The following is a 26033-nucleotide window of genomic DNA, read 5'->3' on the forward strand; positions in this document are numbered from 1 at the left end:
GAGGATGCCATGCGCAAAAAACGCTGACACACCCTGCCTACGGAGGAGCTACGGACCACTATTTTCGGGACATTTCAGCGTATTACGGCCGTAATATACGGACCGTATTTTCATACGCTGAGTGTGAAGCCGGCCTAAGGCTATGTGCCAACGTTGCGGATTCGTATGAGATTTTTCAGCACCATTTTTGAAAAATCCGCGGGTAAAAGGCACTGCGTTTTACCTGCGGATTTACCGCGGATTGCCAGTGTTTTTTGTGTGGATTTCACCTGTGGATTCCTATTGAGGAACAGGTGTAAAACACTGCGGAATCCGCACAAAGAATTGACATGCTGCGGAAAATACAACGCAGCGTTTCCGCGTGGTATTTTCCGCACCATGGGCACAGCGGATTTGGTTTTCTATATGTTTACATGGTACTGTAAACCTGATGGAACACTGCTGCGGATCCGCAGCCAAATCCGCACCGTGTGCACATAGCCTAATTCTAAAGGTATGTGCACACGCTGCGGAAAACGCTGCAGATCCGCAGCAGTTTCCCATGAGTTTACAGTTCAATGTAAACCTATGGGAAACAAAAATCGCTGTACACATGCTGCAGAAAAACTGCACGGAAACGCAGCGGTTTACATTCCGCAGCATGTCACTTCTTTCTGCGGATTCCGCAGCGGTTTTACAACTGCTCCAATAGAAAATCGCAGTTGTAAAACCGCAGTGAAATGCACAGAAAAACCGCGGTAAATCCACAGCGGTTTAGCACTGCGGATTTATCAAATCCTTTGCGGAAAAATCCACAGAGGACCAGAATACGTGTGCACATCCCGAACCCTAACCCTACCCCTAACCCTAACCCTAACCCTAGTTCTTACCCCAACCTTAGTGGAAAAAAAATAAAAAAAAATTTTTTGTCCCTACCTATGGGGGTGACAAAGGGGTAGGGGGGGGGGGTCATTTACTATTTTTTTTATTTTGATCACTGAGATATAACCTATCTCAGTGATCAAAATTCACTCTGGAACGAATCTGCCGGCCGGCAGATTCGGCGGGCGCACTGCAGATGCGCCTGCCATTTTGGAAGGGGGGGGAGATCAGGGCACGGGGGGGGGGGGCGTCAGAGCACGGGGGGGTGGATCGGAACACGGGGGGGTGGATTAGAGCACGGGGTGGGGGATCGCTGTGCGGGGGGGTGGATCGGAGCACGGGGGGATCGCTGTGCGGGGGGGATCGGAGTGCGGGGGGGTTGGATTGGAGCACGGGGGGAGCGGACAGGAGGACGGGGGAGCGGAGCACAGGACGGAGGGGAGTGGACCACAGATCGGGGGGCTGGGGGGGCGATCGTTGGGGTGGGGTGGGGGCACATTAGTGTTTCCAGCCATGGCCGATGATATTGCAGCATCGGCCATGGCTGGATTGTAATATTTCACCAGCTTTTTAGGTGAAATATTACAAATCGCTCTGATTGGCAGTTTCACTTTCAACAGCCAATCAGAGCGATCGTAGCCACGGGGGGGGGGGGTGAAGCCACTTCCCCGGGCTAAACTACCACTCCTCCTGTCCCTGCAGATCGGGCAAAATGGGAGTTAACCCTTTCACCCGATCTGCAGGGACGCGATCTTTCCATGACGCATACGCTGCGTCATGGGTCGGAATGGCACCGACTTTCATGACGCAGCGTATGCGTCAAAGGTCGGGAAGGGGTTAAGGGGTTAAATGGCGGAAAAAATTGGCGTGAGCTCCCGCACAACTTTCTCTGCCAGAGTAGTAAAGCCAGTGACTGAGGGCAGATATTAATAGCCTGGAGAGGGTCCACGGTTATTGGCCCCCCCCTGGCTAAAAACATCTGCCCCCAGCCACCCCAGAAAAGGCACATCTGGAAGATGCGCCTATTCTGGCACTTGGCCACTCTCTTCCCATTCCCGTGTAGCGGTGGGATATGGGGTAATGAAGGGTTAATGCCACCTTAAGAGGGCGCCCTCTGCTGGTTGTCCTCATATGATCTCGAGCCAGGGAGCTTTCTAGGAAAGTTCCCACGATCTAGGAACAGCCAGCAGAGGGCGCCTCACCGCAAATGCAGGTAAATATAGGTCAATGACCTACTTTACCTGCATTCTCCGGGGTTTTGCAGACATGAGCAACATTGCTTTAGCAAAGCTCGTGGCTGCAAAATATTTTAACCCCTTCAGATGGATTTACATCGTTGGACTTTACAGATCTGCGGAAGGTAAGGATATTGTTGGTTTATTATGTTTTTTTGTTACAGAACGAGGGTCTTCAGTGATTGGATTGGGCGTTCAATAAAATATTACAACAACCTTTGTTTTTATTTCATTAAAATAATTTTTTATAATGTGTTTGTGTATTTTTTTAACCCTTTACTAGTATTGGATTAATAATGGATAGGTGTCATAATTGACGCCTCTCCATTATTAATCTGGCTTAATGTCACCTTACAATAGCAAGGTGGCATTAACCCTTCATTACCCCATATCCCACCGCTACACGGCAATGGGAAGAGAGTGGCCAAGTGCCAGAATAGGCGCATCTTCCAGATGTGCCTTTTCTGGGGTGGCTGGGGGCAGATGTTTTTAGCCAGGGGGGGGGGGCAATAACCGTGGACCCTCTCCAGGCTATTAATATCTGCCCTCAGTCACTGGCTTTACTACTCTGGCGGAGAAAATTGTGCGGGAGCCCACGACAATTTTTTCCGCCATTTAACCCCTTAATTTACTAGCTAGAACAGCCAAATTTTGCATATACACACTACTGACATTAGTAGTGTGGAATATGCAAAAAAAATGGTGATATGAGATGGTTTACTGTATGTAAACCAGGTCTCATATCATGTCGGGTTTTAGGAAGGAGAAAGCAAAAGGCGGTAATTGAATTACCGGCTTTCTGCTATATCGCGCTGGATGAAATATTAATATATATACATATATATATATATATATATATATATATATATATATATATATATGTTTTGTTTTGTTTTTACACATGGATCCCTTGTATAGCCGTATGTCGGTTTTGCAAGCCTGCGATAAAAACACGCAGTACGGATGACATACGGATTACATACGGAGGATGCCATGCGCAAAAAACGCTGAAACACCCTGCCTACGGAGGAGCTACGGACGACTATTTTCGGGACTTTTCAGTGTATTACGGCCGTAATATACGGACCGTATTTTCATACGCTGAGTGTGAAGCCGGCCTAATGTTACAGGGTACATACACTAGATTCCTTGATAGGGTGTTGATCCAGGGAACTAGTCTGATTGCCGTATGTGGAGTCGGGAAGGAATTTTTTTGTTCCCCAATGTGGAGCTTACTCTTTGCCACATGGTTTTTTTTTGCCTTCCTCTGGATCAACATGTTAGGGCATGTTAGGTTTAGGCTATGGGTTGAACTAGATGGACTTATAGTCTTCCTTCAACCTTAATAACTATGTAACTATGTAATAATTCATCTACTGTTTGTTACTTTTCTTCCAAGCATTACATCTTTAACACTGTATAGTGTGATAATCGTACTTTTCACAACCTACATGTTGTAAAGTTTCCTATCCAGCCCACCCTTTATGGGGTTCCCTTTCGATTTAGCAAACCCCTTGCTGTAAAAATGTAGATGCGTGTGAAAACAAATGCCTAAGAACAAACGAGCAGTGGCATTTCATAAAGGGTTTCCTGTAACCTTTCAGAAAAGTCAACCACAGCAAATGGAAAATAAACATCATCGGGACACAGGTTCATTATGCGAGATTCATGTTTCCTCCGCTGCTGTCCATGGTGCTGATACCCACCAGCTGTAGAACATTTGTCACACATTTTCTAGAAAATGAAAAATGTTCGGATCTATTTTTTTCCTTAGGCTACTTTCACACTTCCGTCTTTTGTCCTCCGTCGCAATCCGTCAGTTTGGGCAAAAAAACGGATCCTGCAAATGTGCTTGCAGGATGCGTTTTTTTGCCCATAGACTTGTATTAGCGATGGATCACGACGGATGGGCACACTTCGCGTCCGTCGTGCAACGGATCCGTCATGTTTCGGCGGACGCGACGCACAAAAAAAGTTCAATGTAACTTTTTTTGTGCGTTGCGTCCGCCATTTTCGACCGTGCATGCTCCTCCCCGGACTGCAGAATAGGCAGCGGATGCGTTGAGAAACTGCATCTGCTGCCCACGTCGTGCAGTAATTTCAAAACGTCTGTCGGTACGTCGGTCCGATGGAAATGTGAAAGTAGCCTTACAGATATAGTTATAGAAATTATTTTTCAGGACCAAATACATTTAGCTCTGCTTTCCTCATTTAGCTTTTATTTTCCCCTTCTCATTTATGTTTTCTTTCGTTCTACCTTTGAGTTTCAAAACAATGTCAGATTCTCTAAATAGGGAACCTGTCCTTAGATTCTTGCTGCCCAGAGTATGGGCAGTATGAATCAGTGCTTGACTGAGCAATTTAACGCTGCAAGATTTTAGAGAAAATATAGTATGAAAAGCTGGCCAGTGACAACAGGGAAGGACCAGACTAGACTGATGACCTCACCAGATGCAGGTGATGGACAGGTCTCTCCCTCTGTAAACACATGGCAGCAAGGCTGGGATGATGGGTAGGGAGGGAAGGCACCCGGTTAGGGTTCTGCCCCCTGTCTCCCTGAGGAAAAAAAGTGCCATGACTGAATGTCTCAGGCTACACATCATCTTCCTCCAGCTGCAGACATTCAGCATAGTGGCGGCTAGGGTGCAGGCACACATCGGGCAGTGTCAATAACCACTCACCCCTCCCCTGCCTGAGCCCCGGCCATCGTTCCCCCCTGCACTCAATTGTATTCGCGTGATCTGAGATCTCGAACAGAACGCAGGTCACTTCCAACCTTTGACCTGTTGGAGAAGGAGCACGCAGAGGATGTTGGATGGTACGATATGGTGACGTCACTGCGCCATCCGGCATCCACTGCTGTACAGGAAGCAAGAGGAGACAGTGGGCACAGCGTACAGGTGAATACAAGCTTTTTTTTATGTTATGACAATTAATGGGAGAGAAAAGAGGTTATATGGGGGAAAAACCTGGTGACAGGTTCCCTTTAAATTCTGTTCCTCAATGCGCACAACTATACTGACTAAAACAGCAGCTCTTATGCATAGGTGATGGGAATACCAGAATATTATGAAGTGCTATAAAAGGTTTAAAAAATACATATAGCATTATTGTAATATACAAAAGAAAATAATGCTAAGAGAAAATTTGAAAATTAATTAAATAACCCATTACATATCAAGTTTCATAAAATTTTCAGAAGGCCAGAATTAACTTGAAAATTTATCTCCAGGTCTATCTGCTGCTTCATATTTATATATCATTCTATAATGTGTCCAATATTTTACCTGATTCTGCAAACTTGTACCGTTAAAAAGAGTTCGATGCCAGTTTATAGCCATATGGGATTAGTTCACATTTTGTACATTTTAAGGCTGCTAAGAGTAATCACTGTGTAGGCCGCTAGTCTAAATGATCCCCGTATGTAAAATAAAACATATAAATGACTTCCAGCGTGAAGCTGGAGCACATCATATACACTATCTCCTCGGACTCATCAAATTCTTCACTGGGTAGGATAATAACTCATTGTGGGTAACATCACTGAAGGTGAATTGCCTTTAGAAGACTGGAAACTTGCTATATTGTGGAAAAGACTTGTTTTCTAACCAAAGTATTTAGGATAAAAGCTAAAAAGTTAAAAGTATTTTAAAAAGGCACAGAACATACAAATCTGTATATGGCCATTTGTAGATGTCTGAAAGAACATACATCATTATCACCTATGACTTGGAAGAGGTCACATAATAAATGTATTGACCACCAAAGCAGTGCTAAAAATTTCAGACCAATGTGAACATGTCCATGATATATGCAATATAGTAATAGAATACCCAATACATTAACATGCCGCTATATCACAGACCATGTGCACAATATACTGCATGTAATACATAGAACAAAAACAAGCACCAAATAAACAATAAATCTGCTATTAAACCGCTATTACATTTCAAGAACTGGACTTGGGAAAGTGATAATCAAGGCTGGGGTGAACATCAATTTTTACATAGATGAAGAATATGACCGCAGAGATCTGCAATAATAAAAGAATGCTGTCCTTCTCCATCTTCCGCAGGACTATGTTTAGACATTACTTACACAGTATTAGTGATACATTTACAATTTAGTCCAAGTATTAAAACGATAGAAGCCCTTATAAAAGATAATGCAGTAGGACATGTGGACCTTACACACTCTTAGGAAGTTTCACCACCTAGAAATACAATTTGTATTAACTTTAAAAAGAAAAAGCCAAGACTTACCTCTTCATACTGATAACCATCTTCTGATTCTTCAGAAATAGTCACCTCTAAACAGAAGTTAAGGAGTTTAAGAAATGCAATAAGTTATCACATTTATTTAATTTTCAGGATTTGATCAGAAAAACTAACATTTGGAAAATACATACAGCAATGATATTGGACTAAAATGAGAAACAATGAGAAACAAAAAATAAAATCTGTAATTAAAGAAAAAAAGAAATTGACTTATTTAACAGGGATATTGTTTTCACAGTGCTGTAGATTAAGTGCAGCAAGACAGCCATATGTTGTCCTGGAGAAAGTGCTCGGCTGTTTAAAAAAAAAAAAAAAGGTTGGCTCTTTAAAAGGGAGACCTGTCGGCAGGTCCCATGTTTTGCTTTTATTTAAAGGGGTTGTCCGATCTTAAGCTATATGTCTGCAGTTACTGTATGTGACTGCAGACTTGTGAAACGTCACATCACGAAGCGTGCGTGCTGAGAGGATACTCCGGTGCTGGCGTCATGTGACGGCAAATATGCGAGATGTATTCTCCCGGCCACATTCAGACTAGATGGGAGTGACCTCACTAAATGCAAGAGTATTGAGCGAGGCAGGAAACACTAGTAGGAATGTGGCCAGGAGTATGCGGCGCAAGAGAGTCCTCACAGCGAGCAGTGATTGTGATGTGAGGATTCACAAGTCTGAAGTCATAGAGTGACTGCAGAATTGTAACTTTAATGCCCGCTGCTATCCTGAATATTCCTTTTTATTTATTTTTTTAAATCTTCCCTATGTTTGAAGACACAAAAGCGCACAGAGAGGTAAAAAAATACTCTGTTGTAAAAAAGTCACAGTAAATAAGCAAATGCTAGTGAAAAAATGAAAAAAAATACAGGGTATTTAGTTAATACGTTTTTTTTTTTTGCAAAAAAAGGTATGTTAATGTTAAGCTGCTTCACCAATCGCCAAGGTATACCCATAATAGAGCAGCCCTGTCTAATGTATATAATCCCTATCTGATGTATTTAAAAACCTTATCATCTGTTTAGTACCTGTATGAACAGGGCTCAGAGAGAAAATATCCATGTAGAACATGCTGGATGGAACAGCTACAATGCAAATGACCCACAGAGGAGTGATGGACTCCCCAGTCTTGTAGAAACAAGAGAATAATTATAAAACCAAAAACACATGGGCTTCTTGCACAGTGAACAAGTCTGTAGAAACCTATTCACACCACCAAAGAACTTGAAGACACAAAAGCGCACAGAGAGGTCAAAAAATACTCTGTTGTAAAAAAGTCACAGTAAATAAGCAAGTGCTAGTGAAAAAATGAAAAAAAATACAGGGTATTTAGTTAATTCTTTTTTTGCAAAAAAAGTATGTTAAGCTGCTATATTATAGGATTCTCACAGGATTCTCTGGAGGCATGACTTTAGGCAGCTCTGCAACGCACCCTTGAAAAATGCCATAAAAGTGACACTAAATAAGAAAACAAACATATCTCTAGAATCCTAGAAAAACAAAAAAAACTTTGCAATTTGCCTCTTTTTGAAAATCCTCTCTATTCTCAAGAATTATGTAGTTTACTGTTCACTTCTGTAATCTATGAGAGAGGCCAGTTTCCCAAGCAAAGAGTGTGCGTTCGCAAGCTTTTTTGCTATACAGCTTGCAAACACTGCTCTGAATCTCGCCAGATTCCTGCGCTTATCCGATGCTGCAAAGGCAAAGATACTACAGCTAACAGAAGCAGAGAAGACATAGTTCAGACCATCTGGGCAACCATGTTGCTCGTCAGAACCGTCAATCCTTTCAGAGGCAGAGGGCCGGTGCACTCCTGAAGAAAGAAAATTAGAATAACCATTTAAAGGTACCCTATCACCCCATTCCCAGTAGTTCCATAGTCCTCAATAGTGGGTGTCAATTTTGATCATACCGCAGCCACTCTGTCATTCAAGGGACAATGATCACCTGAATCGTGTCGCTCATAATGCCATGAATCAGATCTTGGCTATACGACTACAGCCAAGTAATTTCTCTCTAACAATGCTCTGTTTTTTCAGGAAATACATGGTTTAGAAAATCTGGCCGAGGCCCATAAGCAGAGACGAATCTAGTCCGCTGCCGCCATGGCTGGATTCTCCAGGTGATGATAAACCTCTCAAATCAATTTACCTGGCTGTAATCGTGCAGTCCCTGCTGAAGTATGATCTGTAGCCTACTAAATGCCACCGCTCGTCATGAATTTGAGTTGTCCCTCCTAACTCCACCCAATTTATCAGAGCTGGGCGGAAATTGCCCTAAAATGCCAAAAGACCAAAATATTTTAGTGCAACCTCAAGTTGTGCCAAAATGTTGAAACTTTTCAGAGCTTTTTATGCCATAATTCTGGGGTAAAAGCTTTGATGAATTGGGCCATAAGTGTATACATAATAGCCTCTGTCATAGTGACATAAATCATCATGTACAGTATTACTATAAAAATATGCTAACACATTAGAGGTAACAGAGGCAAACAGTAAGTCAGTAAGTCATTTAGGCTACGTTCACATTTGCGTTGTTGTGTGTTGCGTCAGCGACGCAACGCACAACGCATGCAAAACACATGCAAAAACGCATTGTTTTGTGACGCATGCGTCCATTTTTGGCTTGATTTTGGACGCAAAAAAAATGCAACTTGCTGCATCCTCTGCGCCCTGACGCTTGCGCCAAAAATGACGCATGCATCACAAAACGCAAGACAACGCATGTCCATGCGCCCCCTTGTTAAATATAGGGGCGCATGATGCATGCGTCGCCGCGGCTGCGCCCGACGCAACGCTAATGTGAACGTAGCCTTACATGACTAAAAAGTGTAGGAAAAAAAAAGTTGTTCACAGTAAGATATAGGGCGCAGTCAGATGGTTAAATAACTGACGACGATTGCATCGCAATGCTCGGACTGCCCAGCGGCTCCACCGACCAAAGTGTGACAGTATCTATTTCTATGCAGCTGTCACCCATGGGTCAGGAGAGACACTGGCCAGTCCAAGCATTGTGATGCGATTGTCATCTGTGTTATACGGCCGTCTGACTGCGCCCTTGTTCACAGGATCCCTCATACTTTATCACTATAACTATAATCCAGGGAGGTCTAAAAGGTTAAAAGGGTTGTCCGGGCATATAATATTAATGACCTATGCTCAGGATAGATCATCAGTATCAGATCGGTGGGGGGACACACATCAGACCTTCCCATGGATCAATTGTTATTAGTTCAGCAGGATATAAACATTGAATGGAGTCGAGTGGCACAAAAAATAGATGCTGATCTGCAGTTCTTGGCAGCAGCTGCAACACATTTAAGGGAGCTGTGCTGTTCAGCGCCATTCAAGGTTTACGTCTGGCCAAGCTAATAACAGCTGATTGATTCTGACGCCAGGAATCAGACATCCGCCGATCCAATACTGATGACCTATCCCAGGAATAGGTCACCAATATTATGTGCCCGGACAATCCCTTTAGGCTGCACTTTACATCTGCCTATTCCTACCTTGCAAACCATATATATACAGTTAGGTCCATATATATTTGGACAGAGACAACATTTTTCTAATTTTGGTTATAGACATTACCACAATGAATTTTAAACAAAACAATTCAGATGCAGTTGAAGTTCAGACTTTCAGCTTTCATTTGAGGGTATCCACATTAAAATTGGTTGAAGGGTTTAGGAGTTTCAGCTCCTTAACATGTGCCACCCTGTTTTTAAAGGGACCAAAAGTAATTGGACAATTGATTCCAAGGCTATTTCATGGACAGGTGTGGGCAATCCCTTCGTTATGTCATTCTCAATTAAGCAGATAAAAGGCCTGGAGTTGATTTGAGGTGTGGTGCTTGCATTTAGAAGGTTTTGCTGTGAAGTAAACATGTGGTCAAAGGAGCTCTCCATGCAGGTGAAACAAGCCATCCTTAAGTTGCGAAAGCAGAAAAAAAACATCCGAGAAATTGCTACAATATTAGGAGTGGCAAAATCTACAGTTTGGTACATCCTGAGAAAGAAAGAAAGCACTGGTGAACTCATCAATGCAAAAAGACCTGGGTGCTCACGGAAGACAACAGTGGTGGATGATAGGAGAATAATCTCCAGGGTGAAGAGAAACCCCTTCACAACAGCCAACCAAGTGAACAACACTCTCCAGGAGGTCGGCGTATCAATATCCAAATCTACCATAAAGAGAAGACTGCATGAAAGTAAATACAGAGGGTTCACTGCACGGTGCAAGCCACTCATAAGCAACAAGAATAAAAAGGCTAGACTGGACTTTGCTAAAAAAACATCTAAAAAAGCCAGCACAGTTCTGGAAGAACATTCTTTGGACAGATGAAACCAAGATCAACCTCTACCTGAATGATGGAAAGAGAAAAGTATGGCGAAGGCGCGGTACAGCTCATGATCCAAAGCATACCACATCATCTGTAAAACATGGCGGAGGCAGTGTGATGGCTTGGGCATGCATGGCTGCCAGGGGCACTGGGTCACTAGTGTTTATTGATGATGTGACACAGGACAGAAGCAGCCGAATGAATTCTGAGGTATTCAGAGCCATACTGTGTGCTCAGATCCAGCCAAATGCAGCCAAACTGATTGGTCGTCATTTCATACTACAGATGGACAATGACACAAAACATAAAGCCAAAGCCACCCAGGAGTTTATTAAAGCAAAGAAGTGGAATATTCTTGAATGGCCAAGTCAGTCACCTGATCTCAACCCAATTGAGCATGCATTTCACTTGTTAAAGACTAAACTTCAGACAGAAAGGCCCACAAACAAACAGCAACTGAAAACCACCACAGTGAAGGCCTGGCAGAGCATCAAAAAGGAGGAAACACAGCGTCTGGTGATGTCCATGAGTTCAAGACTTCAGGCAGTTATTGCCAACAAAGGGTTTTCAACCAAGTACTAAAACTGAACATTTTATTTACAATTATTGAATCTGTCCAAATACTTTTGGTCCCTTTAAAAACAGGGTGGCATATGTTAAGGAGCTGAAACTCCTAAACCCTTAATCCAATGTTAATGTGGATACCCTCAAATGAAAGCTGAAAGTCTGAACTTCAACTGCATCTGAATTGTTTTGTTTAAAATTCATTGTGGTAATGTCTATAACCAAAATGAGAAAAATGTTGTCTCTGTCCAAATATATATGGACCTAACTGTATTTAGGATGGTATTTAACTATGAAAAATAACCGTATACAAGACATAAGATCGAAAAGTCTATCTTCAATTACCGCAATAGGAAAAGTTACAAAATACATCTTGGTATGTGATATCCCCCAACTACATAGCTCAAAGATGTTGCCTAGTTTATAGAACATGTTACTTATTAAAACTAAAAATTGCAGATGCAATACTCGTAAAGACATATATTTAATTTTCAATTTACAAATTTCCATGTTGAGATACAATCACTGGAATGGCAGCACGTGGGCAACACACAGCACTTACTGAAGGAGCAGAAACAGTCCAGCACCTGTGCCTTACACCATGCAGATGGCAGAACAGAGGCTTAACACGAGAAAGTAGTGAAAGGAGTAATATTGTGTACAAAATGTGTAATTTCCAAGAGCTTATCCTGTAATCAGGATTCATTTTGTAATTACAACTGCTGCATAAAGCTTCATTATACAGCGTATTTATGACTGTAGTGGGTATCACTCTGTTCTTTGTACATTTGTAGCAAAACACGATTGATTTCTGTTTAGATTGCTTGATGCTCACTGCTCCCACACTGAGACTATCATAGATAACGGCAATGTGACATTTGGCATAATTCTCTAGAGAAACCCAAGGTTTGTCTTTTTCTCTCTATACATCATATCTACCTCTAAATACATTTCATACTGTTTCTGAATCCCCAACTATTAGGGTATGTTCACACGTTCCTGATTTCCATCCTTTTTTTTTCAGGACTGTTTTTTAAAAAACTGCAGCTCTTGGCAGAAAACGCAGGTCCTTTTTTTGGTCCTTTTTTGATGCGTTTTTGGATGCGTTTTTTGATGCAGTTTTCTAGCCAGAGTCTGTGTGTTTTCTAGGAATTTTTTTAGGGTTAAAATGGCTGAAAATACCCTAACCCTACCCCTAACCCTAACCCTACCCCTAACCCTACCCCTAACCTTAGTGAAAAAAAAAAAAAAAAAAATTCTTTATTTTTTTTATTGTCCCTACCTATGGGGGTGACAAAGGGGGGGGGTCATTTACTATTTTTTTTATTTTGATCACTGAGATATAACCTATCTCAGTGATCAAAATGCACTTTGTAACGAATCTGCCGGCCGGCAGATTCGGCGGGCGCACTGCGCATGCGCCCGCCATTTTGCAAGATGGCGGCGCCCAGGGAGAAGACAGCCGGACGGACACCGGGAGGCCGGGTAAGTATAAGGGGGGGAGATTAGGGCACGGGGGGGCATCGGAGCACGGGGGGGGCATCGGAGCACGGGGGGATGACATCGGAGCACGGGGGAGGGGCATCGGAGCATGGGGGGGTGGGATCGGGGCAGCCACACTCCACCCACGCACTTCCGCCCGCTTCCCCGCACTTCCTGCTGCAGCGGTTCTGCACCACGAACCGCAATAAAACCCGCAGATCTATTTTTGATCTGCGGGTTTTACTGCGGGTTTGACCTCACAATGGAGGTCTATGGGTGCAGAACCGCTGCTGTTTTACAAAAAGAAGTGACATGGTACTTCTTTTTTACCGCAGCTAATCAGTGCGGTTTTTTTTTTTTCAATTCAGGACCATGTGCACAGTGGGTCCTGTTTTCCATAGGGTACAGTGTACTGTACCCTGCATGGAAAACAGCCGCGGAACCGCAGCGGCAAAACCGCTGCGTTTCCGCGGTAAAAAACGCACTGTGTGAACATGGCCTTACAAAGCTAGACCTTGAACAGATCAGATTTGTTTTAAAAAGCCTTGCCGGAAGCGATATACTGTGGATTTGTATTCCACAAATGGACCAACACGCAGAAACGACAACAGTAAATTGTGCTCTGAATCCTAAAAACACAACATAAATGTCATCTATCATAGTACAAATAAATTGGACAATTTCAGGAAAAAGAAACCTTGCTTCTAGCAAATCAGGCAGGTTACATCTGAACAATCCCTCGTTAAGCTAATTTAAATGGAAGCTGTAGTTTCAACAATCTTTGCATAAACCAATTGTATAATCAAATAGAAACTTTGTTACATATTTAAAGGGAACCTGTCACCTGAATTTGGCGGGACCGGTTTTCAGGCAAATGGGCGGAGTTTTCGGGTGTTTGATTCACCTTTTCCTTACCCGCTGGCTGCATGCTGGCCGCAATATTGGATTGAAGTTCATTCTCTGTCCTCCGTAGTACATGCCTGCGTAAGGCAATCTTGCCTTGCGCAGACGTGTACTATGGAGGACATAGAATGAACTTCAATCCAATATTGCGGCCAGCATGCAGCCAGTGGGTAAGGAAAGGGTGAATCAAACACCCGAAAACTCTGCCCATTTGACCGAAAACCGGTCCCGCCAAATTCAGGTGACAGGTTCCCTTTAATCACAGAATTCAGCTTCTTTCTCCACTTCTGAGCTTCTTCTTCCTCTCTTCCCTGCCCCTGAATACACTCAAATACAGCTCAAATTGAACGGGAACTGGCAGCCAACACACTGAGGGGTCAGTTTACACCCCCTACTATATTCTATACCAGTGATTCCCAAACTCCAGACCTCATGGCCCTCCAAAAGATCATGTTTTCAGAATTTCCCTAGTATTGCATAGGTGTCGCACCAGATCGTCTAATCCAGAAGCGGTAAGAGGGATTATGACAAGAAGGAGGTAGTCTGTTGGGCAGTGGTACGGCATTTACAAAATACAGATGTGACCACTGGACCATCTTTATTCAGTACTGCTGTGTAACGTGCTTCATGTTGCTGCTGCTTATCTCTGTTTGTCAACTGAAGAAAACCAGGAATCCATCTATTTGAGTTGTGTTTTGTATAGCAGATCACAGCAACTAGTGGCCACACACCAAATCAGGGTCAACTGCAAATTACAAAATAGAGCCTGCAGAAGGGAAAATATTAATGTACAACTCAGTAAAACCTCCTAGACGTAAACGGGCCGACCGCTACTTACAATTCGAACAGGACAATGGGTTTGAGAAAAAAAAAATAATCACACAGCACTTGGACCATGTGAGTGACGTCCAGTTTTTACACACCCATGTCCATGAAAACCCAACATTTCATCTACCACACACAGATAAAATCACATGTGACCAGAGAGAATAGATATACACATAGAATAGATATAAAGATATCAGTCACATATATAACTAGTACAATGCCTGTGTAGCTTACTGTACATGTATTGTTTTACTAAAATTATTTTCTGTAAAAAAATGGCTTGGGATTCCTCTACATTTTATTAGCCAGCAGAGGGAAAGCAGACAGCAGGGGTAGATGTTTATAGCTTGGGAAGGGGGTAATACCAATGGAGCTTCCAAGGCTATTAATATCAGCTCACAGTTATATACTAAGCCTTTCCTGGTTACTAAAAAGGGGGACCCCCCAAAAAAAGACAAAGGGCCCCCTATAATTAATAACCAGCAAAGGTGATGCAGACAGCTGAGGGCTGATATTTATATAATAGCTTAGGAGGGGCCATGAATATTGGCCCCCTCCCAGACTAAAAACTTCAGCTCACAACTGCCCCAGAAAGGGCTCATCCATAAGATGCGCCAAATCTAACACTCAGGGCTCATACGCTCATACCCATTTGTGAGAAAAAGGACAAGTGCAATCCGAGAAAAAAAAAAAAAATCGGATTGCAGTCGGACCAATGTTATTCAATAGGTTACATCTCATCTGCGTTTTTTTTCTCAGCTGAAATCGGACTGAGAAAAAAATTTCAGCATACTGCAATTTGCTGCGTATCTCGGATGAGACTCGCAATGCAAGTCAATGGATTCGAGAAAAAAAAGTCAGTTTTTTACGCACTGGTGTCCTTTGAAAAGCCGGTAATTCATGTGCGGTGTACATTAAAATCACACTGACAGGTTAGAATAGAATAGATAGAATAGAAATATACACATAGAATACACATTATAGATACAGTACAAACCAAAAGTTTGGACACACCTTCTCATTTAAAGATTTTTCTGTATCTGTATGACTATGAAAATTGTACATTCACACTGAAGGCATCAAAACTATGAATTAACACGTGGAATTATATACTTAACAAAAAAGTGTGAAACAACTGAAATTATGTCTTATATTCTAGGTTCTTCAAAGTAGCCACCTTTTGCTTTGATGACTGCTTTGCACACTCTTGGCATTCTCTTGATGAGCTTCAAGAGGTAGTCACCGGGAATGGTTTTCACTTCACAGATGTGCCCTGTCAGGTTTAATAAGTGGGATTTCTTGCCTTATAAATGGGGTTGGGATCATCAGTTGTGTTGTGCAGAAGTCTGGTGGATACACAGCTGATAGTCCTACTGAGTAGACTGTTAGAATTGCTCCCGTACAATTTTCAGAACTAGCAGAGGAAAAGCCAGCGACTGGGAGCAGATGTTTATAGTCTGGGAAGGGGGTAATACCAATGAAGCTTCCCAGGCTATTAATATCAGCTTGCAGCTGTATACTTGGCCTTTACTGGCTATTAGAATGGGGGACCCCCAAAAAAATGACGTGGGGTTCCCCCATAATTAATAACCAGCAAACGCTATGCAGACAGCTGCGGGCTGATATTAATAGCCTAGGAAGGAGCCATGGATATTGCCCCCCCCCAAAAAATAAGGCACACCTCTAAGATGCGCCAATTCAGGCAATTAGCCTCGCTGTTCCCACTTGCCCTGTAGCGGTGGCAAGTGTGGTAATAGTTGTGGGGTTGATGTCACCTTTGTATTTTAAGGTGACATCAAGCTCAGCTTAGGTTGGTACATATTAAATAAAGACACAGCCAGAATAAAGTCTTTTAATGAAAGGCCAGGGTCCCACTAGCGAATCACATTCTATGCAAGAGCATCAGATATGCTAATGACACTCGGCTTTAGCACCGCTGTGATGATCGCATGAGAGCATCGCAGAACAGCTGAGGGGGAGATTGAGAAATTAATTTCTCCACCTCCTCTGCAGTCGGCGTCGGTGGGAATCATTCTGCATTCGGGTGATATCCGAGTGCTGCGCGATGTTTCACATGCACCCACAGATTTATATGGGTGCGTGGGATGCAAATTCAGCATGCAATCGCAACATGTTGCAATTTTTTTTTCTGTCTAATCGGAGCAAGAAAAAAAAAACGCAATTGAGAACAAAACCATAGGATTAAATTGATCCAGTATAATTTCAAGTGGGAGCAAGTCCTAAGATTAAACATTACTTGGCTATGGTAAATCTAGCTTGCCTTGTTATAGAGCATCCTTAGCAGAAATATCAATGTGAGCCTGGATATCCCTACTCTCAATTAACAGGGCTGAGCTGTGACCTTTCAAGGGAATCCATCAGCAGCTTTTTGCTTTCATCTCAGAGCAGCATAATGTAAGCAAAGAGACCCTGATTCCAGCGATGTGTTACTTAGTTTACTGGGTGCAGCAGTTCTGATACAGCCAGAGTTGTTAGATGTAGCAGAGCTCAGAAAGCTGCCACAGCCCACACCAGCTTTTGTGTACATTGTCTATTGACATTGAGCTGCTAATCAGTGCTAGGGGTGGAGTTGGACCAAGACTCACACAGGCACCAGTCCTGGCAATGATAATCAGTTGCCCATAAAACACTGATTGTATTGACACAACAGCACACAGCTTACGCCGGGTTCACATTAGCATACCTGTGCGCAGCGTACAGCTCCGCATAGACCAGCATGGTTCTTGCGTACCTATATTTATCACTAAAATCCAACAAAATGTTGTGCAATAGAGACAAAATAATAAACTGCAGCAGGTTTTTTTGCATCATGTGTAACCTAACGCGGATAAAAAAAATACAGCGTAAGCATGCGTTTAAATGTGTTTTGGCATGCATTTGCGCATACAGATGATACTCTGCACACTAATATGCTAATGTGAACCTAGCCTTAATAAGTGACACATTGCTGAAATCAGTATTTCAACCCTTACCTCTTGCTGCCCTCAGATAACATAGCAAAAATCTACTGACAGACCCTTTCAGTGCAAAAAGCACGAATACACCGATAGCAATGCAGGCAAAAAATACCACTTTCCCTTGCTCTGTAGAATGTAGGATCATTTAGGCACAGAATTTGTGCACTGAACATAAAAATTATGAGTAACTCTCATAAATTAGATGCTTGGTACTTTGTGCAAATAGAGAAACAATGTCCCCTGTAACTGACATATAGCTTCCTTGCACATTACGATCCTTGGGCCAGATTCACCCATCCATATTGTATGGTGAATACTTGGGACTGCAATACCTGACCTGACTGTAAGTCTCCTGAACACACCAATAGCTTGATATAAGCCTACAAAGCAGTTAGTTTGGTCAGGAGACCAGCATTGGAGCTGGGAATGGCGGTCCAAGCATAGACAAAATAAGACGGCAGAGTGAACTGGCCCTAAAATGTACACAAGATCAATCTCATCCAATGACAGCCACCAGAGGGGTTAACAATGGTGAGAACCTGCAACATAAATGAGGAAATTACTTAAAAAGAAATGGTCTACTAATGGATAATCCATACAAACAGCTCCACTGTGCATCATGAACTGAAAAAAATACACTTTTTACATCATGGACAGAAACTGCTCCCTCAATTGCAGCGCTGTGTCCCACAGCATAACTTATGTCACGTGACTGCTGCAACCAATCGATGCCCACTGATCGGCTGCAGTCTTCACTATTTTGTTAGAGAGGGAAAGTGAAGTATTCAGGCAATCTGCAGCCGATGATGGACGTCGATGTGACACCTGGCGATCACGTGACAACAAAGATAGGATGAACTGTGCCTGTCCGGGATGTACCGGTATTTTTTTTTTTCACCTTTCTTAATGCACTTCTGGACAACCCCTTTAAGACCGGAATTTTATGTTAAAGCACTTACTCCAGCGTGTTTTTTTATTGCACCGCTTTAATTGTAATTCCCCTACCCCCAGTCTCATACTCATCTGCCATTGCCTTCATCATTTTCCAGCGTCGCTCCAGTTGGTGTATGGCGAAAAGTGATCTGCTTGGAGCTCCAGTGTTTCATGGAGCGGTGCAGAGGTCACTTTTCAATACATGTATCTACACTGCTCAAAAAATAAAGGGAACACTAAAATACCACATCCTCTGAATGAAAGATTACAGTTGCAAATTTTTATTCATTGCATAGAGGAATGTGTTCAGAACAATAAAACATAACAATTATCAATGCAAATCAAAATGAATATCCCACGGAGGTCTGGATTTGGAATGATACTCAAAATCAAAGTGGAAAATCAAATTACAGGCTGATCCAACTTCAGTGAAAATGCTTCATGACAAGGAAAAGATGCTCAGTAGTGTGTGTTGCCTCCACGTGCCTGTATGACCTCCCTACTGTAAAACGCCTGGGCATGCTCCTGATGAGGCGGCGGATGGTCTCCTGAGGGATCTCCTCCCAGACCTGGACTAAAACCTCCGCCAACTTCTGGACAGTCTGTGGTCCAACGTGACGTTGGTGGATGGTGCGAGACATGATGTCCCAGATGTGCTCAATTGGATTCAGGTCTGGGGAACGGGTGGGCCAGTCCATAGCTTCAATGCCTCCATCTTGCAGGAACTACTGACACACTCCAGCCACATGAGGTCTGGCATTGTCCTGCATTAGGAGGAACCCAGGGCCAACCGCACCAGCATATGGTCTCACAAGGGGTCTGAGAATCTCATCTCGGTACCTAATGGCAGTCAGGTTACCTCTAGTGAGCACATGGAGGGCTGTGCGGCCCTCCAAAGAAATGTCACCCCACACCATTACTGACCCACTGCCAAACCAGTCATGCTGAAGGATGTTGCAGGCACCAGATCGCTTTCCATGGCGTCTCCAGACTGTCATATGTGTCACATGTGCTCAGTGTGAACCTGCTTTCATCTGTGAAGAGCACAGGGAGCCAGTGGTGAATTTGCCAATCCTAGTGTACGGTGGCAAATTCCAAGCATCCTGCATGGTGTTGGGCTGTGAGCACAACCCCCATCTGTGGACGTCGGGCATTCAGACCATCCTCATAGAGTCGGTTTCGAACCGTTTGTGCAGACACATGCACATTTGTGGCCTGCTGGAGGTCATTTTGCAGGGCTTTGGCAGTGCTCCTCCTGTTCCTCCTTGCACAAAGGCGGAGGTAGCGGTCCTGCTGCTGGGTTGTTGCCCTCCTATGACCCCCTCCATGTTTCCTGGTGTACTGGCCTGTCTCCTGGTTGCGCCTACAGCCTCTGGACACTACGCTAACAAAACACAGCAAACCTTCTTGCCACAGCTCGCATTGATGTGCCATCCTGTATGAGCTGCACTACCTGAGCCACTTGTGTGGATTGTAGAGTCCGTCTCATGCTACCACGAGTGTGAAAACACAAGCAACATTCAAAAGTGACCAAAACATCAGCCAGGAAGCATTGGTACTGAGATGTGATCTGTGGTCCCCACCTGCAGAACCACTCCTTTATTGAGGATGTCTTGATAATTGCCAATAATTTCCATCTGTCGTCTATTCCATTTGCACAACAGCATGTGAAATTGATTGTCAAACAGTGTTGCTTCCTAAGTGGACAGTTTGATTTCACAGAAGTTTGATTTACTTGGAGTTATATTCTGTTTAAGTGTTCCTTTTATTTTTTTGAGCAGTGTATATACGAGAACCTCATTCTGGCCTTGCTCTGGCTCTCATAGACTTGTATTGAGAACTTGTGATGCACATTCTGAGTTCCGGCCAGTCAGAACAGTCAGAAGCTGCACTCACAAAATGGAGTTGTGGGACTGAAGTGGCACTGCAAAATGGTGAAGACGCCGGAGGGTGAGTATATGACCGTGGCAGGGGGCTAAAATTTAGGCCGGGGTCACACTTATGTGTGCAATGGGCAAGTCTCTCGCGTTAATACCCGACACTTCAGCTCCATGTACTACTATGCAGCCGCACGCTCCGGTCCCGAGTTCCGGGTATTGATGCAAGTTTCTCGCATTACAAACGCAAAAAAAACCTGCTGAAGTGGTGCTTGAATTAAAAAAATACTAGCTGGATTAAGAAGCACATGTCTCATTATAAAATGAGGCATTTCTTGCAGTCTGTGATGGGCTGAGGTCGATTGATGCTAAACTCAGTTATGCAGGATGAGACCTTTTGTATTTCAGTTCTGCACCATTTTTAAGATTTCCGTTTGCTGGCAATAGATGACTATATGCCCCAAGATTTCTATATTAGAAAACCATATGCATTTGGAGGGATCTCGTTGAGGCTGCATTGGGTCAGCTCTCCATGGAGACATAACACATCCTTTGTGTGAATGACTGTACTTAATAATTTGAATATCATATAAGATAGATAGAGGCATATGATTGGTCGCTGCCATCACATCAGTGTCCTGTAACTATCTACAGCTAATGAAGGCAGCCCCAGCAGTGGATGGGATTGGTGCACCAGGTGCAGAACATAATGGGAAATATTTTGCAATTTGTTTTGCAACATCAACAAATTATGTAACATCTATAATAATGTTTATAAATACTGAAAAAACAATGTGGAGAGAGCCATTCAGCCCAGGTCAGGCTGTGTGCACGGTGTTTGAGCCTTAGGAGTACCATGCCTGGGGAAGGCTCTGATGTAAGCAGCTGTATCACCATATAGTGACTTATGTCGTCCATTGAACATAATGGCATGGTTTTTTTTTATCTCCAGTCTGCCGCAAAAAATGTAGTAGAGGAAGAGAAATGTTTTGTTCATTATTGGAGACATCTTGGAGAAGGGACAAAGATTTATCAGGAGCAGAAACAAGGAAAAGTAGAGATGCCAAAAGCAACCAACCAATCAGCTTCCAGCTCTCAGTTTAGGGGCTCTGTGTATAATAGGATAGGGGCGACCTGACTGGTCAATATGACCACCAGCTTCCCATAGTGTAGATAATTCTCCACCGCTTCCATACTCACACAGGGCAGAACATGTCACACAGGGCAGGACACACAGGGCAGTGCATGTCACACAGGGCAGAACATGTCACACAGGGCAGGACACACAGGACATGTCACACAGGGCAGGACACACAGGGCAGGACATGTCAAACAGGGCAGAACATGTCACACAGGGCAGAACATGTCACACAGGGCAGGACACACAGGACATGTCACACAGGGCAGAACATGTCACACAGGGCAGGACACACAGGACATGTCACACAGGGCAGGACACACAGGGCAGGACATGTCAAACAGGGCAGAACATGTCACACAGGGCAGAACATGTCACACAGGGCAGGACACACAGGACATGTCACACAGGGCAGAACATGTCACACAGGGCAGGACACACAGGGCAGGACATGTCACACAGGGCAGAACATGTTACACAGGGCAGAACATGTCACACGGCAGGACATGTCACACAGGGCAGAACATGTTACACAGGGCAGAACATGTCACACAGGGTAGGACATGTCACACAGGGCAGGACACACAGGGCAGAACATGTCACACAGGGCAGGACATGTCACACAGGGCAGGACATGTCACACAGGGCAGGACATGTCACACAGGGCAGAACATGTCACACAGGGCAGGACATGTCACACAGGACATGTCACACAGGGCAGAAATTGTCACACAGGGCAGAAATTGTCACACAGGGCAGAACATGTCACACAGGGCAGGACATGTCACACAGGACATGTCACACAGGGCAGAACATGTCACACAGGGCAGAACATGTCACACAGGGCAGAACATGTCACACAGGACATGTCACACAGGGCAGAACATGTCACACAGGGCAGAACATGTCACACAGGGCAGAACATGTCACACAGGACATGTCACACAGGGCAGAACATGTCACACAGGGCAGAACATGTCACACAGGGCAGAACATGTCACACAGGACATGTCACACAGGACAGAAATTGTCACACAGGGCAGAAATTGTCACACAGGGCAGAACATCTTACACAGGGCAGAACATGTCACACAGGGCAGGACATGTCACACAGGGCAGGACACACAGGGCAGAACATGTCACACAGGGCAGGACATGTCACACAGGGCAGGACATGTCACACAGGGCAGAACATGTCACACAGGGCAGAACATGTCACACAGGACATGTCACACAGGGCAGAAATTGTCACAGGGCAGAACATGTCACACAGGGCAGGACATGTCACACAGGACATGTCACACAGGGCAGAAATTGTCACACAGGGCAGAAATTGTCACACAGGGCAGGACATGTCACACAGGGCAGGACATGTCACACAGGGCAGAACATGTCACACAGGGCAGGACATGTCACACAGGACAGGTCACACAGGACAGGTCACACAGGGCAGGACATGTCACACAGGGCAGGACACACAGGGCAGGACATGTCATACAGGACAGGTCACACAGGGCAGGACAGGTCACACAGGGCAGGACACACAGGGCAGGACATGTCACACAGGGCAGGTCACACAGGGCAGGACATGTCATACAGGACAGGTCACACAGGGCAGGACAGGTCACACAGGGCAGGTCACACAGGGCAGGACACACAGGGCAGGACATGTCATACAGGACAGGTCACACAGGGCAGGACAGGTCACACAGGGCAGGACACACAGGGCAGGACATGTCACACAGGGCAGGTCACACAGGGCAGGACATGTCATACAGGACAGGTCACACAGGGCAGGACAGGTCACACAGGGCAGGTCACACAGGGCAGGTCACACAGGGCAGGACATGTCATACAGGACAGGTCACACAGGGCAGGACAGGTCACACAGGACATGTCACACAGGGCAGGTCACACAGGGCAGGACATGTCACACAGGGCAGGACACACAGGGCAGGACATGTCATACAGGACAGGTCACACAGGGCAGGACAGGTCACACAGGGCAGGACACACAGGGCAGGACATGTCACACAGGGCAGGACATGTCACACAGGGCAGGACATGTCACACAGGGCAGGACATGTCACACAGGGCAGGACATGTCACACAGGGCAGGACACACAGGGCAGGACAGGTCACACAGGGCAGGACACACAGGGCAGGACATGTCACACAGGGCAGGGTATGTCACACAGGGCAGGACATGTCACACAGGACAGGTCACACAGGGCAGGACATGTCACACAGGGCAGGACAGGTCACACAGGGCAGGACACACAGGGCAGGACATGTCACACAGGGCAGGACAGGTCACACAGGGCAGGACACACAGGGCAGGACATGTCACACAGGGCAGGGTATGTCACACAGGGCAGGACATGTCACACAGGGCAGGTCACACAGGGCAGGACACACAGGGCATGTCACATAGAGCAGGATATGTCACACAGGGCAGGACACACAGGGCAGGACATGTCACACAGGGCAGGACACACAGGGCAGGATCACATAGAGCAGGATATGTCACACAGGGCAGGACACACAGGGCAGGACACACAGGGCAGGATATGTCACACAGGGCAGGATCACACCGGCCAGGCTTATAGCTGCATAACGCCGGCCGTGACGCATAACGTGTCCCATACGCCGGCGCTGCAGTGACAGCCGCCCTCCCCACAGTCCCCTGTGTGCCGCCCCCTCGCCTGTCTCTGCCCTCAGCGCCCACACACCGGCTGCCGCCCCCCTCACAGAATGCAGGATACGGTCCAGGTAGAAGTTGTCTCTGTCTCCCTCCATAGCTGCGCTGCTCGGTTGTTGCAGTTGGAGTCAATGCGTTGCTAGGTAACCACAGCTGGTGCCTAAATCACCGCGAGAGCAGGCGGCATATCGCGAGACTTCCCGCAGCACAGCTCTGTGCAGCAGAGGACACGCCGGCCTCATGCACTAGTGCGCGGTACCGCGTCACGGATGCGTCTAGAGTTGTTCCTATTCCTGCAGCGGCTTCGTGCGCGGCTCCTCAGTGATGTGAGCACATTGCAGTTGCTGTAGTGAGGAGCTCGCCATTGCTCCTGGAATCTAGACAGCACAGTGCTGAATGCGAATACAAACGGATGAAAACATGTCTTGTGCCAGAGAACGGTACTGACAAACATGTCTACTGGTCCCGCAAAATACAAGCTTCACATGACAGAACTATAGAAAAATGATAGCTCTCAAAATGTGGGGATCAAATAACCTTTTTTTGTAAAAAAAAAAATAAAAACTGTAGTTTAGTGTGTGACAACAGCCAAACATTTAGGGTAAGTTCACACAGGGCGTTTTTGCTGCATCTTTAATGCTAATTTTCAGCTGCTTTTTACAGTACCAGCAAAGCCTATGAGATTTCAGAGATCTCCTGCACACACATCAGTTTTTTGTGTGATCAGTATTTTGTGCTTTGCTGTGTATTTGGACATAGAGCATATCACTTCTTTCAGATTTTTGCTGCATTTTTTCAGCGTTTTTCACCCATTGACTTGAATGGGTGTTGAAAAGACTCAGCAAAAACGCAGCTATCATTTGCTGCGTTTTTGTTGCTGAAAATTCAAGGACATTACCATGGAGAAAGAGAAAAAAAACGCATCAAATACACAACAAAAAGGGCACCTAAGCCTGCGTTTTTGACGCAGCTTCTTTCCTGCCAAGAAGATCGGGTTTTGCTGCAGAAAAAAAGCAGCAAAAACACCCAGTGTGAACTTACCCTAAAACCCAATATACATCTGGTATTGCTGTAATCGCACGGACCTGAAGAATAAAGTCACCTAATCACTTATACCGCGTAATAAAACCAATACTTCACATGTTGTTGATTTTTTCATTCTGCCTCCCAAAGATCGCAGTAAGGCTGCCGTCACACTAGCAGTATTTGGTCAGTATATTACATCAGTATTTGTAAGCCAAAACCAGGAGTGGGTGATAAATGCAGAAGTGTACTGCTAGTGTGATGGCAGCCTAAGGCTCGGAGCACATTTATCCTGCGCTCTGTGTTGAGCCCTTAGGCTGCCGTCACACTAGCAGTATTTGGTCAGTATTTTACATCAGTAGTTGTAAGCCAAAACCAGGAGTGGAACAAATAGAGGAAAAGTATAATAGAAACATATGCACACACACCTTTTCCCTCCCCCCCCGGGTGCCCAAACTAGAGTTTCTGATTACATATGAGGTATTCCTGTACTCAGGAGAAATTGCACAACAGATTGTGTGCTCCATTTTCTCCTATTAATCTTGTGAAAATTGAGCAACATTTTCAGCAAAAAAACATAATATTTCATTTTCACGGCCCAATAATATAAGATTCTGTGAAACACTGATGAGTTCAAGATGCTCACTACACCTCTAAATAAATTCCTTGAGGGGTGAAGATTCCAAAGTGGGGTCACTTTTGCAGGATTTCTTCTTTTTTGCACATCAGGGGCTCTGCAACTGCGACATGGCGTCTGCAATCTATTCCAGACAGTTTTGCTCTCCAAAGATGTCCCTTCCCTTCTGAGCCCTGCCTTATTCCCAAATAGGGGTGGGCTGGTGGACCACACGTGATCCTGCTGTCGCACTCTGCAAGGTATTTCTGTTTATATTGATCTAAT

General features: G+C 44.7%; 1 protein-coding gene across 2 annotated transcripts in view; it reads right to left on the reverse strand.

Annotated features, from left to right (window-relative positions):
• The window catches only part of SPAG16 (sperm associated antigen 16), a 1289960-nt gene extending 1265451 nt beyond the window's left edge, over window positions 1-24509 (reverse strand). Inside the window, exons 1-2 of one of the 2 annotated variants that reach the window (XM_069733408.1) lie at window positions 24174-24509; window positions 6362-6408 (exon numbers count right to left, since the gene is read on the reverse strand). In XM_069733408.1, coding sequence (XP_069589509.1) covers window positions 6362-6408; window positions 24174-24207 — 81 coding nt within the window. In that variant the 5' untranslated portion in view covers window positions 24208-24509. The remainder of the gene's footprint in view (window positions 1-6361; window positions 6409-24173) is intronic. The other variant, XM_069733409.1, reaches the window with a different exon arrangement.
• Window positions 24510-26033: the final 1524 nt, after the last annotated feature.

The sequence above is a fragment of the Ranitomeya imitator genome, chromosome 7 (assembly GCF_032444005.1).
Source record: "Ranitomeya imitator isolate aRanImi1 chromosome 7, aRanImi1.pri, whole genome shotgun sequence".
In the NCBI taxonomy this organism is placed as follows: domain Eukaryota; kingdom Metazoa; phylum Chordata; class Amphibia; order Anura; family Dendrobatidae; genus Ranitomeya; species Ranitomeya imitator.